Source organism: Aplidium turbinatum, chromosome 6 (genome assembly GCF_918807975.1).
Source record: "Aplidium turbinatum chromosome 6, kaAplTurb1.1, whole genome shotgun sequence".
Taxonomy (NCBI): Eukaryota; Metazoa; Chordata; class Ascidiacea; order Aplousobranchia; family Polyclinidae; genus Aplidium; species Aplidium turbinatum.
The window spans coordinates 5,229,498-5,244,332 of record NC_137477.1 but is presented as its reverse complement, the minus strand read 5'-3'; the positions used below and the strand labels follow the sequence as shown (position 1 = coordinate 5,244,332).

The following is a 14,835-nucleotide window of genomic DNA, read 5'->3' as shown; positions in this document are numbered from 1 at the left end:
AGAAAGAAATCCGTAATAATTTATTGCGTCACATTAACAGAACAATAGATAAGAAATTTCTCGCAATAAGCCACGTTACGTTTTAGCATAAAATGGCAAAACTGTCGGGCAAATCCGGATAAAGCGATAGAGAAAGCGCAACTTTTATCCGGATTAAATAATCCGGATAATCCGAAGTTGTTTCTCGAGAAAAAGATTACAAATCATTTGTACTTCCAGCTTTATCCGGATTAGGCGAAGATCCGGATTAACCGAGTTCTACTGTACTTCCCTTGAAGAAAACCCTGCTTACGTCACTGGTTACACATTGCTGCTGTTTTCCGGATAATCGAAAACAGAAAATTTGAAACAAAACACGCTGACTAATAAGTGAGAATGACCTTCACGTAAATTATCTCCTGCTTATGCCCAGAACAAAGCGTTTAAGCTCCATGTTTTATTTCCCACCATCACAACAACAAAAATAATATCAGGTTTTTGAAAAAAGGAAAGGTCAAAAATACCCTTATTTAAAAGAAAATGCTAAAAAAACACATAATACTGTTGACAGAAGTAAAGGAATTTTTTAATGCAGACTGCATCTATAAGTTCGATTGGACATAAAATAAAAGTCAACCTTTCCACAACTCGCTCGTAAGTGCAAAAATTTTTTCGCAACCGAAGTAAAACTGCCTCGCTTGCTCGCGAAACTGGCAACTTCGAATTTTCATAGATTGGTTAACTCAGCACAGACCATTATCCAGTGTTGTCAGATTGGGCAATTTATCTGCAATTGGGCTACTTTTAGTTGGGCTTGGCGCCAAAAAGTGTTGGTTTGCGACTTGCGCTTTTTTGGGCTACTTTCAGTCTCTGATTTGGCAGAATTTTAAGTTGTTTGACAGTGAGTTTTGAGTTGGCAGAACTGAATAATTGGTAGAATCCGACCAGCTTTTGAAAATGTTGGTAAAGTTTCGGTTTATTACGGAAAAAATGACGTTATTTTTTTGATTCGGCATGAGGATTGATTTTACTGCTGACCATTAACAGCTTTGACTGTTGTTACAGCAATGCTGTATTCATTTTCATCCGGGAGAATGGAAGGACTGACTGGCGAGTGGCGAAAGCGAAATTGCACTTGTATCGAATATCGGAAATTATAGGGTAGTTATGATCTTGGTTTAGTACCGTACCATAATTTTTGAAGCTTTTATTGGTGTGTAAGCTATAAATTAAAGTGGGAAAAATTGAATGTCAGTGGAGAAACTTACTGAATGTAAACTGGTCTTTCTTGTATGATTAAAAAACAATGATAGATTCTTGTATTTTTTGTACCAAGGTGTACGAGTTTAGAAATGCTGCAGGGGAGTATAAATTTAGAGAAGTTGCTCAATTGGCACTAACAATGTAGCCTATACCAATCAGCAATGCATTACGGTAGTTGAGCGAGCCTTTTCGAGAGTTTCTGCAATCAAAACCAAACTGCGAAATCGTATCGGACTTCAACTTTTGTCAGCGATGGTGAGGATCAGAACTTTGCTGCAACAATTGGAAAAATGCTGTTTGATCCCCGGTCATCAATGCGGAAGCATGGCAGCTCTATATATGAAAATGAAGCTTCAGCAGTTGATGATAGAATTTTGTTGGATGTTGGTTCTTGGTAGTTCATCTGAGTTGACGGGCTTATGCTATGCATTAGCATCTACTATAGAACCATTTGTATTTTGAATTTGAAAATAGGAATTTGTATGAAGTCTGTGTCTGTATAGCATTGGCTCGTCTAAGTTTTTTTCTATTGAACAATGCTTGATTCAATATTGAACATTGTACTTATTGTATGTTGTATTTAATGTATGTATTTTGTATCTACACAATCAGCATGATGGACAAAGATGTTGCTTTGTCCATGACTCTTGGGGGCATGCCCAAAAACCCCCCAAGAAAGCCTGCGCCTTCGTTGCTCAACCGTCGAAGTCGCGACGGCAAATTGGGCTACTTTTAAGTTGCTTTGGCGCATTTTTGGGTTCTTTTTAAAAAAAAAATCTGGCAACACTGCCATTATCAAGGGTTGTTAGTCGTTGGAGTAATGGGGTCTTGCCTTATTCTGCAAAACTTATCCAATTGAAAATGGCAACCACGGCAATGAGTATTGAAAAGGGTGAAAGCTAGACATGATCATTGATTTAACAAAGAAAAGCGTAAAACTGTATATACGGTACTTGATAACCGTATTTAAAGGCGTACGATAATTGAACATTACTTACAATTGAAAAAGCATAAACAATTTTCATTCAGAAAGCATAGAAATGATAATTAAAATGACTTTTGTTGCTGCTGTCATGACAAAGTAAAGTACCGTACAATAACAAACATGGTACAAATTTACAAAAGATAGCTGAAAGCAGCAAAAAGTGAGTTTGTTAGTGCTTGATGGTGCAGGATATCACGGATTAAGTGGTGTCAAATTTGAATGAAGTTTGTCAAGAAAGCATTTCCTTGCTTTGTCAAACTGACAGCCTATGAAATGTCACGTTTTTACTGTATGGATAAGTCATGCAAGTTTACACAAAAACTGACCGGTTACGAGTCTGTTAGTGTTACAGCATTTCACAGGCAGTGTAGTACAGGTATCTAAGAGACCCTAGGCTACATTAGTCCATGGGCGTATTAGCAACAATTTTTTTCAAGCATCTCTGAAAATCAGATTTGTTAACTTAAACAGTTTTTTTTTATTAGAAAGGTATTGTCATGCTCTAAAGCATGTAATAATTTGGTGGTATTGTTGTGGGTATTAAAGTTACACTAGCGCATTTTGTGATTGCTGTTTTAATTCCAAAATGCGTCCAAACACCACTGTCATTCTGGCGGAAAATTTTGCACGATCCACCTAATAAAACAATTTGTAAATAACTCACAGTAAATAATAAAATGACAGCAACAACACGCGAACCTTGATAAAAGCAATTCTTGTTGACATATAATATATATCTTTATGCCGCTGGAAAGTGAGAATGCCAAGTTTTTATTTATTTTTATATTATAAAACAGGAGTTTTTTTAAAAACGTAGTTTGAAAACCAAAAAAAAGTCACATAGTTTACGTAAAAAGATTAAACTTACACAAGTTATGATAATATTATTGATAAATAAGCTGTTAAATTTATTCTGTCAAATTATTTTCGATTGCAAAATATTTTGTGAAGTGGACACAATTACCTTAATGATTGCAACTACGCGCATGGACCCTAGCTACCATATATGGTAACTATAGTCATTGTGTTTTTCTTAGTTTATTTATTATCATAGGTCTGATGCCCTCTGTTTGTATATTATTATCTTTATACTACATTTTTTAGATGATCAAAGTTTTACCGTGAGTTTGACTACTGCTTAAGAGTATCGCAATTTTTCTCAATATGTGAGATAAATTGCTGCTTTTAGCACAGAACACTATTTCTTAAGAAATTGTGATTCTAAAGAACTTTGTTCCACATTCGAAGACAGCACTTGTGCTTGCTGAGCGAAATTCTTCATTGAACAATGGCTGCTAAATATCCCATGCATACTACGACTGTACATGGGATCGAGGATCCAAAGTTGGACCCTGATCAAGCAAAGCAAATTTTGTTAAAGCTTTCTAGAGGAAACATGATGACAAAGTTTTCGATGAAGCGAAAGCCAGAGGGAAGAACATTCATGGTAGGCTATAGTTTATATATAATTGTTATTATGCTGTAAATTGTGTAACACTATGTTAGACAGAAATTAACATTATATATATGATTTTTTTTTAATTCCCATTGCTTGTACTAACTAATCAAGTAATCGTATATATGCTAAAAAGTGTCACAAATCATACGTACACTGTCATACAGTGTTTAATAACACTGTCCAAGAAAATAACTTTTTTAAAAGGCACACATTGTAGGAGTCATTTAGGGGTATTTTGAAGTCCCTGATTCTGAAAATGCACCATTTTTTCGAATTGGCTCTAGTTTCGGAGATAGGTACCACATTACCAGCAAAATTATTGTTTTTGATGCTTTGCAATCATCCATTGACTTAAAGGTGCAGGTGCACTACAACAAAAATATATGGTTTTTATATTTGTAAATTTTCAAGAAATAAAGTGTTTTTAACAAAACTTTTTTTTTAATTTGGCATGACTTAAAAAACCAAAAAAATGAGTTTTGTTCAAACGATTTTGATTCCAGGCCAAAAAATTTAATGACATCATTGGGTGGACATCCAGGTCCACTATTTTGCATACAGCAAACAATTTTGTGCTTGGGGAATTTCTTGTATTGCTCCCGGTTGTACTTACCAGAGAATCGGCAAGGAGGTGTACCGTAGCTAAGGAAGGGGTAAAAAAACGATGGCCTACTTTTATGGTTTACCTGTAAAGAACAACTTAGAAAAGGTATGATAATGAATCTCTATGACCTACCTGTTGACAAGTACTGCCATGTGTGCAGCAACCATTTGCTTTCCAGCATGATGGGCAGAGCTTTGTAGCACCAAACCCAGACACCTGCTCAATCCTGAAGCTTCCCCTTCTGTGTTTGATTTTTAAAGATATATGTACGTCACTGCTATTGTAATGCTCACAAAACTTGATTGACGTAGGTCCACATCTCTGAGTAGAAGCGGTGTTTACATCAGATAGCAAAGCGAGAAGTAAACAAGACTTTAAAACAGGTCGATTAAAACAACCAGCAGAGATCAGATGGGTCCCATTATAGCGAGGAAGTCTCAGATCATCTTCAACCTGGACTGCCCATTTTTATTGATATGTCGCTTGATGCAGATTGACTCAATGAGATGTAACGTATGAGCCATCTGTTTGGAGCTGTAACAATGTATGCAATATGAAAAAGATGAAGAAGAGATCGCTTGTTCAGGAAACACTACCAGACTGGCAGTTTTCTAAGATAAATTAGACTGATTATTCAGAAAGTGCCAGGCCATCCCCTCATGCTTATCACTAGTGAATAACATTGTTAGATCATACATACGGTCCATGATCATGGTGACGCCTACATGCAATGAACATTATGCACATACAATCATGGCGATCCCAGGCAGTAGTGAATCAAACCCTGTGGGAAATGTTTTCCTTACAGCCTCCACTTTGGACACAAGCAACACCTACACCACACTAGCTGAAGTTTCAGACTGTTTGAAGCTCAAATATTTATTGCTGCTAAGTTGCCGTCTTTGGTTTAATATGTAAAAATCCTTGTATAATTTCAAACATATTTTAGAGATTTCAAAGTGAATTGCAGTGTCAGTATGTCGTGTTGATCATCTGTTTACAAATGCACAATGAAATATACGACGTTTTCAAGGTAATTGTGCAAAGCTGCCACCTTGGTTTCCACCCAATGGCGTCACAAGGCACATAGCGTCATCTGGTGGCTGATTTTCATTTTGTTATATATACACTGTATACCAAGCATAAGACATGAAAAACACCAGAAAAATTTAACTTTTTTACTTCAGGTCCCCATTCACCCTAACAGCTAACATATTGGTCAAGTGAATAGTAGGGCTTTTTTTTTGCAATATTTTGCACAATTTGCAAGGCCTGAAGTGCACATTGCACAGTTTATGTTTGAGCAACGGATATTGTATTATACTTTAAAGATTTTGGAATAATTTACTTACAAAAATTCATAAATTGCATTGACAGGTAAATCTTGAAACAAGACAAGTAATGTGGACGAGTAAATTTCAAGTGGAGGGAACGTGTAAGTGTAAAACCCATGGGCTCTATCCAAGGGGGGGTGAGGGGGGTGATCACCCCCCCACTAATTGGAGTGGGGGGGTGATCAATGCAAAATCACCCCCCCACTCATTTGGCTTTGAAAAGGTTTTGTGATATTTTATTGATCAAATTTTGAAAAATATATTTTCGCTGTTAGCACATTTTAAATTTTTTATCAATATGAATATATATTTCATTTCAATATGATTTTTTGGTTTGGCAACCCTGAACTACGAGCCAGGCGTTTACACTGTGTTTTAACTTAGTTTGCTTGGTAGCCACTTTAACAAGAAAAAATTCTGCCACTGCAAATGACTGGAATGACACCGCCAACCAATCAGAACATTGTATAAGAGGCTACCGTCCAATTGTGACCTTTCTCGCACTTAGCCAGAGAGTTAATCTTTGTTTTGAACTTTATTTGGTAATTACAGAAGAAAAAAGAGCAATAGCAGTTGTGAGAATCGAACCCACGTCAATCAAATGACTACTTTCTAACCCTAACCCCTAAAAAGCCGACCAGCTGCCAACTTAGTCGGCAGCAGTGGCCGAGTAGTTAGCGCGTTGGGCTTGCAGTCGAGAGCCTGCATGTTCGACTCCACCCCCTCGCACTTGCTGTTGTTTCTCTGGGGAAGAAACTTCACTATAATTGCCTCTACCCAGTGATCGATTTCGTGTAATGAGTAGTACCAAATTTAAGTCATAAGTAGAGTAGACAACCGGAAACAGACATTGCCGTCGGCTGCAGCGTGGGTCAGGTGTACGTCAGAAGGCGTACACCGATGCATAGCGCTCAAGTCCGCTTTCCCGCAATGCAGGGTAAAAATATGAAAAACAAATAAACAAACAAACAAACAGCTGATAGAAAATCCAGCACTTGATTTGCTTTGTATCATCTTCTTTTCGCCCTTTTTCACGTCACGGAAAACGTAGTTTATGATTGGTTCGAGTTCGAGTTTTCATTTGCAGTGCCAGAATTATTTCTTGGTAAGTGACTACCAGTTTGCTTACCCAAAAATGCCCTTTCCGGAACATACTTTATGAAACGACTTGGAAACCCTACGCGTCGATCAGAAAGAAGCTGATGCTGCAATGGGGGGTCTGGGGGGCGTAGCCCCCCAGAAGTTGAAATGACTATAACGATTTTAGCCCACTGTCCAAAAATCACCCCTCCGAATTCTAAAAGTGGATAGAGCCCCTGGTAAAACCAAATGTTTACTGATTTCTAGAAAGCATGTGATTATGCAAAAATGTCTATCATTCATTTACTGAGACGATGTTAACTGTATGTTCAATTTAATAGGGCTTTAGGTCAGCGATCAGCAAGGTTTGGACTTATTAGCAATCTTCAATGAACAGAAATGTATTTTTTTTTTCAGTTTTTAAACTTTTTAGTAATTTTTTAGTTGATACAAGATTAAAAAATTAAGTTGTTGCAACAATTTTCCCAGATTTTGTCACACGCAAATGCAAAATTTATTTTTTCTCCATTTACTGGGTGATTTTAGTCAAAAATACTGGTTCTTACCGACAGTATTATCAGTATCACTATTCACTATCAGACCACCAATAAAACAACATGCTAAAAACTGTGTTAGTTTGCAGCAAGTACTAGCGCAGTAATTACAGTGCTTTGTCCACATAATGTCAAATTCCACAAATCGGTTTATTTGACTTACTGCTTAGCATGTACTCGGGAAGATGCAATTACCTTTTTTCCCTTTTTGTTACCACTGTTTTTACATTACTTTAATGCTTAGTTTGAGATATCTTAATTGAGAAACGATTTCAAGATATGTACTTGATAAAGGTTGGAATGCCTCTTATGCTTAGCAGTTTGTCATTAGTTGAGTTGTGGGAGTGCTGGCACGACGTTTAAAGGGTCGTCGATTCCTCGTTCACGCGGTTGTGTCTTGGCAAGTCACGCCATAACATGCCTCAATGTGAACACGAAGATGGGCTGTCTTGCCTTTTCTTTCATTAATCTAAATCTTCAATCGGTCATTAGTTTGGATACAACAATAAAAATCGGTTGAAATCATAAATTGATCCGTTGCATTGTGTATTAAAATATACAATTGAAATTGGCGTTTTCGATCGATCTTGGCATAGTTCAAGCTTCTCTCGTCTACCTTCACTAACCATAGCTCAGTATTAATGTCCCATCATCAGATTATTTTTAACGTGTTTTTTATAAAACAGTGGATATTCAAGAAATCAAAGAAATTAGGCCAGGAAAAGTATCTCGAGACTTTGATCGTTTACATGAAGAAGCTCGGAAAAAAGATTCGCTCGCTTGCTTTTCCATTTTCTATGGAAATGAATTCAACCTCAAATGCCTCTCCATAGCAGGTACAAGTAAAGAAATATATTCTTGTTACCAGCATAATACAACGCGTAATAATGAGATTAAAACTTTGTCAAAGGGAGTGTTTTTACCTTGGAATTTTTATCCAAATGCCTACTTCCTTGTTCCATAACAGGCCTCGAAATTCACGGCGGACACGGCGGTCATGTCCGCCGTCACAGCATGTGATGTCCGCGGCAAGTACCATCTAGATCGGTCATATTTGTCCGCCGAGAAATAGCGATACAAATCGTCATTGCATAGCACGAATAATTGTTGCAAATATATGTATAATTTCCCGCGCATTCTAGCGCGCAACTAGAAAATGTGAATACTGTATCCCTTAGCTTCTATTCAAGCAGGAAAACTTTCGATTTTTACGTTGCTTCAACGATTGGTGACAATAAAATAGCGTAACAAAGGTGAATTCTTCGCTAAGAACCGATGGGAGTACCGGTACTTTTACACTAATCCCACGCAACCTAGTTCAAGTCTTACGTCACAATGTCTGGCTTTGATCTCCGAGCGATGTTGATAAAGCAAGGTTGGTTACAAAATTAGATTGCACGAGTAGGCTATTATAGCAAGATGCAGCAAAATTTGTTACGTTTTAGTATTACAATAAGAAAGAAAAGACCCAGGGAAAATTCACTTTCGTTCACATGACACGCAAAAATAAACCTAAAGAAAAAAAGCCTAGTGAACTTTGCACAGCAGAAAATAGTGGCGTTCGCGTAGAAGTTTTCCGACTCGTGCCCAGAGGATTGTGATGCAAAAAGCCACGCGACCTCGTTTGGGTGGAAGTTAACCAGTTATACAGCGAATTAAGCAGCCACACGGCGCTTTGACTCTTCAAGCGCACGTCGTTGGTCAGATGAAAGCCTTTCAGACTGACTTCGCTGGATTTAAAAAAAGCCTTCTAAACCGTAGCTATAGTTCTCAAATGCCGAAGAATTATCAAGATTATGTGATTAAGCATGACAATCGACGCTAAAACTGGTGTGTCCGCCGCGAGACTTAATTTGTCCGCCGAGATAGCTGCTCAGACCGGACACGTTTGTCGGCCGTCAACAAAAACGAATTTCGAGGCCTGCATAATTTAATGACTGCCAATTATCCCACGTTAAAATAACTTAACTCTTGTTCTCACCTTGTTCACACCCTTTGTCAAAACAGCACATTCAATCTTTTGCAAATGGTGACCTAATATCACCACTCAACAACCCTGTTTCACAAATCTTGCTTCAAGCACATATCCGATAAAATTATTACGTTTGTCACCATCATAAAGTTTTTGCTTCATTGGTGGACTGTTTTTAATGGTTTCTTCCGCAACTATTTTGATGGATGTTTTGTTAATGTAACTCAGGTAGGCTGTAGCATGGGTATTGGATAGTTATGTGTTGGTATAAAATTTCGACTATATTTAAATTATATGTTTTCTTTTTCTTCACACTTCTGCGTCATTTCAAATATGTGTTCAATTTTGTAATTTTCCGGTCTACAGATTTCAGGGTTGGGCAAAGCCTGACTTTTGTGTTGAATTTCATTTTGAATGCTGTGCTGTAAGTCGTATTATTGTTACTGCGTTATCACAGAAAGCGCTTTTGCTGAGTTTTTTTTTCAAATTAAGGAAAACAGAGAGACAGACGAAAAGCAAATTAAATTACATTGGGGTAGAAGACGCAACTCGCTTCAACGCGGCCGGTCCCCAAATCCGAATTTCACGCAAAAGTTTAGGAAGCTCTGCTATTTAAACGGCACAATCCAAGTTTGAACAAACAATTATTTACGGGTGGAGCATCGTTTCTTCTCAACATATCATGTTACTATGTGGCGCAAATCTATATGTAGTGGCTTGCGTCTGGCCAAACGTAAGTTAGTTTGTTTGTCAAGTTTGTATTTGTGTAACACTGGATTTGTATGATTTACTTCAGCTCAGCAACCAAGCGAAAGCGACACATGGATCCGAGGACTGTCGTATCTCGTCATTGACACACTGAAGGCCCCATACTCACTGCAAGTTAAACGGTATGACTCCAATAAGATAGCGGTTATGATTGTGACGATTTTCGAAGACACGAAACTTTCGTTTTCATTGTGATCATGGGATGCGAATTGTGGTCTACGGGTTGACCTACGGGAATACGGTCCTACGAATTTTTTTAAGCCAACAAAACATTATTTCAACGTCTGCAGATATCATAGAACACAGTTTTGTTTTTAGCATTTATAAAAATTCGTTGCCAATTTGTTTGTACGGTACCATTGAGAGGAGAGCTTATGAGTTGCTAAATGACTGTTGCCAATGTTTCAATGAATGTTATTGTCTCTTTCAAACAATGTCTTTCAAAATTTTTACGTGTTTACCTGACTAGCAAATGGGTTTACGGTTTTTCTTGTTGTTTTGCGGAAAAAAACTTTGCTACGAAGAAGCTGAGTATATAATTTTTACACCAAACATGCTTTCAATGGAAATATTTTGTTTAATTTTTATCATCAACCGTAAACCTCAAAAATTCTTCTTCGCAAAAAGTAGCCTTTTGCATCATCTTGTGACGGTGAAACGATTTGAAAAGAAAGTTTTGCTTGCTAGTTAAGCATTGTGGAGACTTGCATACACAGGCCAGGCCAACGTGCAAGCTTCAAATTTGACTGAAGGCTGATCTGCTACACTTAATAGTAGTCAGAGACTGATAGCAATGTACATTGCTAGCCTAAGTAGTCATTTATAAATATAGTTTTTGTGTAGATTTCATGTAATTTTGAGCTACTTTTGGGCTACTGGTACCACGCAAATGTTGAACTACCGTAGATTTTGAAGCTTATTTGAAAATCCGAAAATAATGTGGAAACTCTGGTAGTAAGGAAGGGTTTGTCATTTTTGAAAATGAAACTTGAAGTTTTTTCAGTGATTTGTGATTCATTGATCATCCCATCTCTGTATTGTTTTCTTATAACTATCAAAGATGTATATATAAAGTACATTTTTTCAAGATTTCCAAACCAAATTTGCATCAGCCTCCAGGCATTATCATAGTCCGCACGTTGGGAAGGCCTGTGTTTCCAGTTCCTTATGGCAAGCATTTAGCAGTAAGTCTGGTTAAAGTAAATAATTTTGACAAAGATCCACACCATCTGTTAACTAATTGTTTTTAAGGTTTCTGCTCAAAGAATTCAACCAAATCTCCAGGAAGAATGTGTGAGTTCATCTTGGCACTGTGCTACTTGAAAACTGAAGTGTTGTATTTACGTGCTTGTGTTTCTGTTCTGTGGCAGACGGCAGTTAGTAGATCCCATAGCGCCCGATTTTTTCAGATCTGGACGTATAATCTGCACGTGGTAGAAGAACGGAATTATTAAATGCTGTGTTTTCGAGCAATTATGAAAAAAAATCGGGCAGTTTTTACTTTGTTCTAAGCTGTTGAGCGTGCATGTGAATTAATTTGAACTTGTATATTGCTGCTTGTGGCAAGACGAGATTCTTAATGAATTGCTCGAAAGTTTTCAAAACAAATTTCTAAAAATACTTGGCTACAGGCAGACAAGCAAATGTAATTATATAATTATTCTTTCTTTAGACACTCTACTATTTTGTAAATATTACCCTACAAAATGAAGAGCAGCTCATGAAAGGCAACAGTAATTAAGCTGTTTTCAGATATCTTGCCCAACTCGAAAAATCCATATTTTTACATTGGGAATTCAAATTAGAAATTGACTTTTTGGACCTGAAATTACATTTTGGAAGTGAGAAATATGGATTTTCCAAGCTGGAAAAATTCCTAATTTTAATTGTTTTCACTTTTATCATGTTTTGCTTTGGTTCAACATATGAGTTTTCACGAGCCATATTGCAAATGAGTTGCCTTTATCACAAGCTACGTACCAATTTCCCAGACAGCAAATCAATTTAAAAAGTGGTTGATTTGCTGTCTGGGTTGCCATCCACCTGTCTGCCATCCACCTTTGCTTGAGTAACTCATCAGCATTATTCATTGCATGGCTGTTTCTCGTTGCTGAAGGAAAAAGAATGGAGATAACGATGAATTGAGGTAATATACGAACGATGTTGTTTGAAATGCGCTGGCGCATAATTGTTTTCAGCTGTTCTGAATACACTAACCAAGGCTGTGAGTGTGGAGTTGGGTAAAAAAGAAAACCGACTTCGGCTTTATACAAACGATGAACGCTAAAGTTTTTGTTTGCAATCTTTTTTTCAAATTATTGTGTCTTCTCCCTGTTGCGCTCTAAAATCTAAATCTTTACCCGGACAATCTTTACCAGAAGTGTTTGTTCTCGTGATATTGTGTGAAAGCCACCGTTTCAATTTACAACCTTAAGTGAAATTAAATTTTAAAAAATAAAAAAGGACAAACTTAAAAAAATCTGGCCACCATCAAAAATCTGGTAACAGTAAAGTCGCAGTCGGTCAATTATTATAAACCGAAGAGTCGTGTGGTAAATTTTTTACCCGACTCCACGGCCCTGTAAGTAACACTAACTGAAAGGTTTTTTAAATTTGCTTTTTCATGGTGCCTGCAAGGGCTCAAAATATGTTGAAAACCGCGCCTCTGTGTTAGCTTAGTCGTTCTGCGCTTGCTTGCTGCATATATTTCCTACCCTGAGGCTCAATCTTTAGAAACCTGCTTTCGGTAAAAGCCATTAAAAGTCTTTTCAAACATTTTAAAATAGACTTTTATTCGTGTTTGAGTCTTCATCAAATGATAATAAACTTTATTTTATTTCCAATTCTAACATTTGTTTTCTAGCAACTAAATGTGCGATGAATCTGGTTAATGAATAACTGAGAGTTGTTATGCGTTTTTTTTTATACAGTTCAATTTATTAGATGTACAAAGCCTTTGATGGCCAAACAAATTTATCAATTTCGAAGTATTGTTAGTAAGTGGACTGCGGATGTCTATTTCGAGTAACAAATACGCAAAGCGAAAGAGATCAGTGTTTGACCCTACAGTCCTACACTACACTGCCATTGTATCAATTCTACAGAGTTTATTTTATGCTTGTGTGTTTTTTGTAGGACAAGAGGAAATGGATTTTAATTTTTGTAGTTTCATCTTAACTATTTTAATTCCTAAGGATCTCGTAACGTCGCTTTCCTACGCCTAATCATTTCGTAGAAACTCCATCTTTGGAATATATCAGAAACACACGTTAGGTTAGACAACAGACTGGTTGTGTTGAAGCGTGACGACCTTTATACACAGGCCATGACAACACGCAGCTTCAAATTTGACAGGAGGCCGATCTATTAATAGCCTAAATCCCTAGCATAAGCTGATTGTTTGAGTATTAGTTAATAAATATAGTCTTTGTGTATATTTTGTGTGATTTTGAGTTATTTTTGTGCTATTGTTACCATTCAAATACTTGATTTGATTTTGGCACTTTGTGCTGGAAATCTAAAAAGCATCTGGCAACATTGGTAATTGCGCAAAATTTGTCGTTTTAAAAAAATTAAATTAGGAGTTTTGCAGTCAGTGATTTGGATTCAGTGATCACATTTTTACAATTTGGATTATCAAAACTATTATTTCAGGGTCTGCTACTATTCGGTGAGTCCGATTCGGTGAGTTCCTAACCTCTAACCCCTAACCCCTAACTCTAAAACGGCAATGATACCCAATAATTTACAAAAAAAATTGAAAAAATCACCGAATAGAGATCGAACTCACCAAATCGGACTCACCGAAACGGACCATTCCGATTATTTCAAAAAGACATACCGTAAAGTAAATCTAGCTTAGATTTCAAAATCAAAATTACATCGGCCATTAATGAGGCCTCCAGTTCGCACGTTGTCGAGGCCTGTGTATACAGATCGCTATGGGTTGAACAATATTATTCAACCCAACGGCAAAGAACGTTTCTCATCTCCAGAGTTACCGATCATTTGATCGACTTGTTGCAAAAATCTAACGGCAAAGAACGTTTCTCATCTCCAGAGTTACCGATCATTTGATCGACTTGTTGCAAAAATCAATTCATCTCCTGAAAGGAATGCAGTGCCATCATCTTTGTTTAAAAGAAATATACAACATAACCACGGTCGGTTTAGATAGCCAGGAATTAAATTTTTCTTTAGTCGCGCTGTAACCAGCCCGCAGAAACCAATCGACGGAGTTACATTTAACTAAAGAAAGACCTATATGCCCTTCAACCTTCATGTCATCTGAGCGCTACCATTCCCATCTAGCAAAATTAGTGCGTTTTTACATTGATTCAACGTCAGCAGATGTTAAATCACTATGAAAAGACAAATTTTGCTTGCTAGTGTGATCCACCGGGCAGTTGTGCTGAATCAATTATGACGCAATTTTGCCGGAAACAGCTGAAACTGGACCAAGGAAACAAAGATGCAAAGTTAAATTAGTGGTTAAGTAACGGAAATTACTATTATTATTTTTATATAGAAGCCTTCACAGTCTGTTTCATTCTAAAATAGGTTTCTTAGAAGGTTGAGAAAACCGTGCCGAAAAAGAAGGAACGGTAATCTTCGATAAAAGTATATAAAAATATAGTAATTACTTTGTCTCTTCTCAACAAAAGAAATGCTTTTCGAAACGAAATAAAAACATTAAAAAAACACCCATTTGCTGACTATAACCAGCAAGTTATATTATATAAGATTAGACTACCATACTCAGCTGCATCTTTTTGTTTTGCATTGCATGAAATATTTTTATTTGAGGCATCTGTTGGTTCAGAGTTTCAATTTTTCA

General features: G+C 36.9%; 1 protein-coding gene across 2 annotated transcripts in view; it reads left to right on the top strand.

Moving 5' to 3' along the window:
• Positions 1-3,343: 3,343 nt before the first annotated feature.
• LOC145771506 (1-phosphatidylinositol 4,5-bisphosphate phosphodiesterase gamma-1-like) overlaps positions 3,344-14,835 on the top strand; it is a 52,020-nt gene continuing 40,528 nt past the window's right edge. The window contains exons 1-6 of one of the 2 annotated variants that reach the window (XM_082583201.1): positions 3,344-3,674; positions 5,668-5,725; positions 7,945-8,094; positions 10,027-10,120; positions 11,250-11,291; positions 12,115-12,144. In XM_082583201.1, coding sequence (XP_082439327.1) covers positions 3,516-3,674; positions 5,668-5,725; positions 7,945-8,094; positions 10,027-10,120; positions 11,250-11,291; positions 12,115-12,144 — 533 coding nt within the window. In that variant the 5' untranslated portion in view covers positions 3,344-3,515. The remainder of the gene's footprint in view (positions 3,675-5,667; positions 5,726-7,944; positions 8,095-10,026; positions 10,121-11,249; positions 11,292-12,114; positions 12,145-14,835) is intronic. The other variant, XM_082583202.1, reaches the window with a different exon arrangement.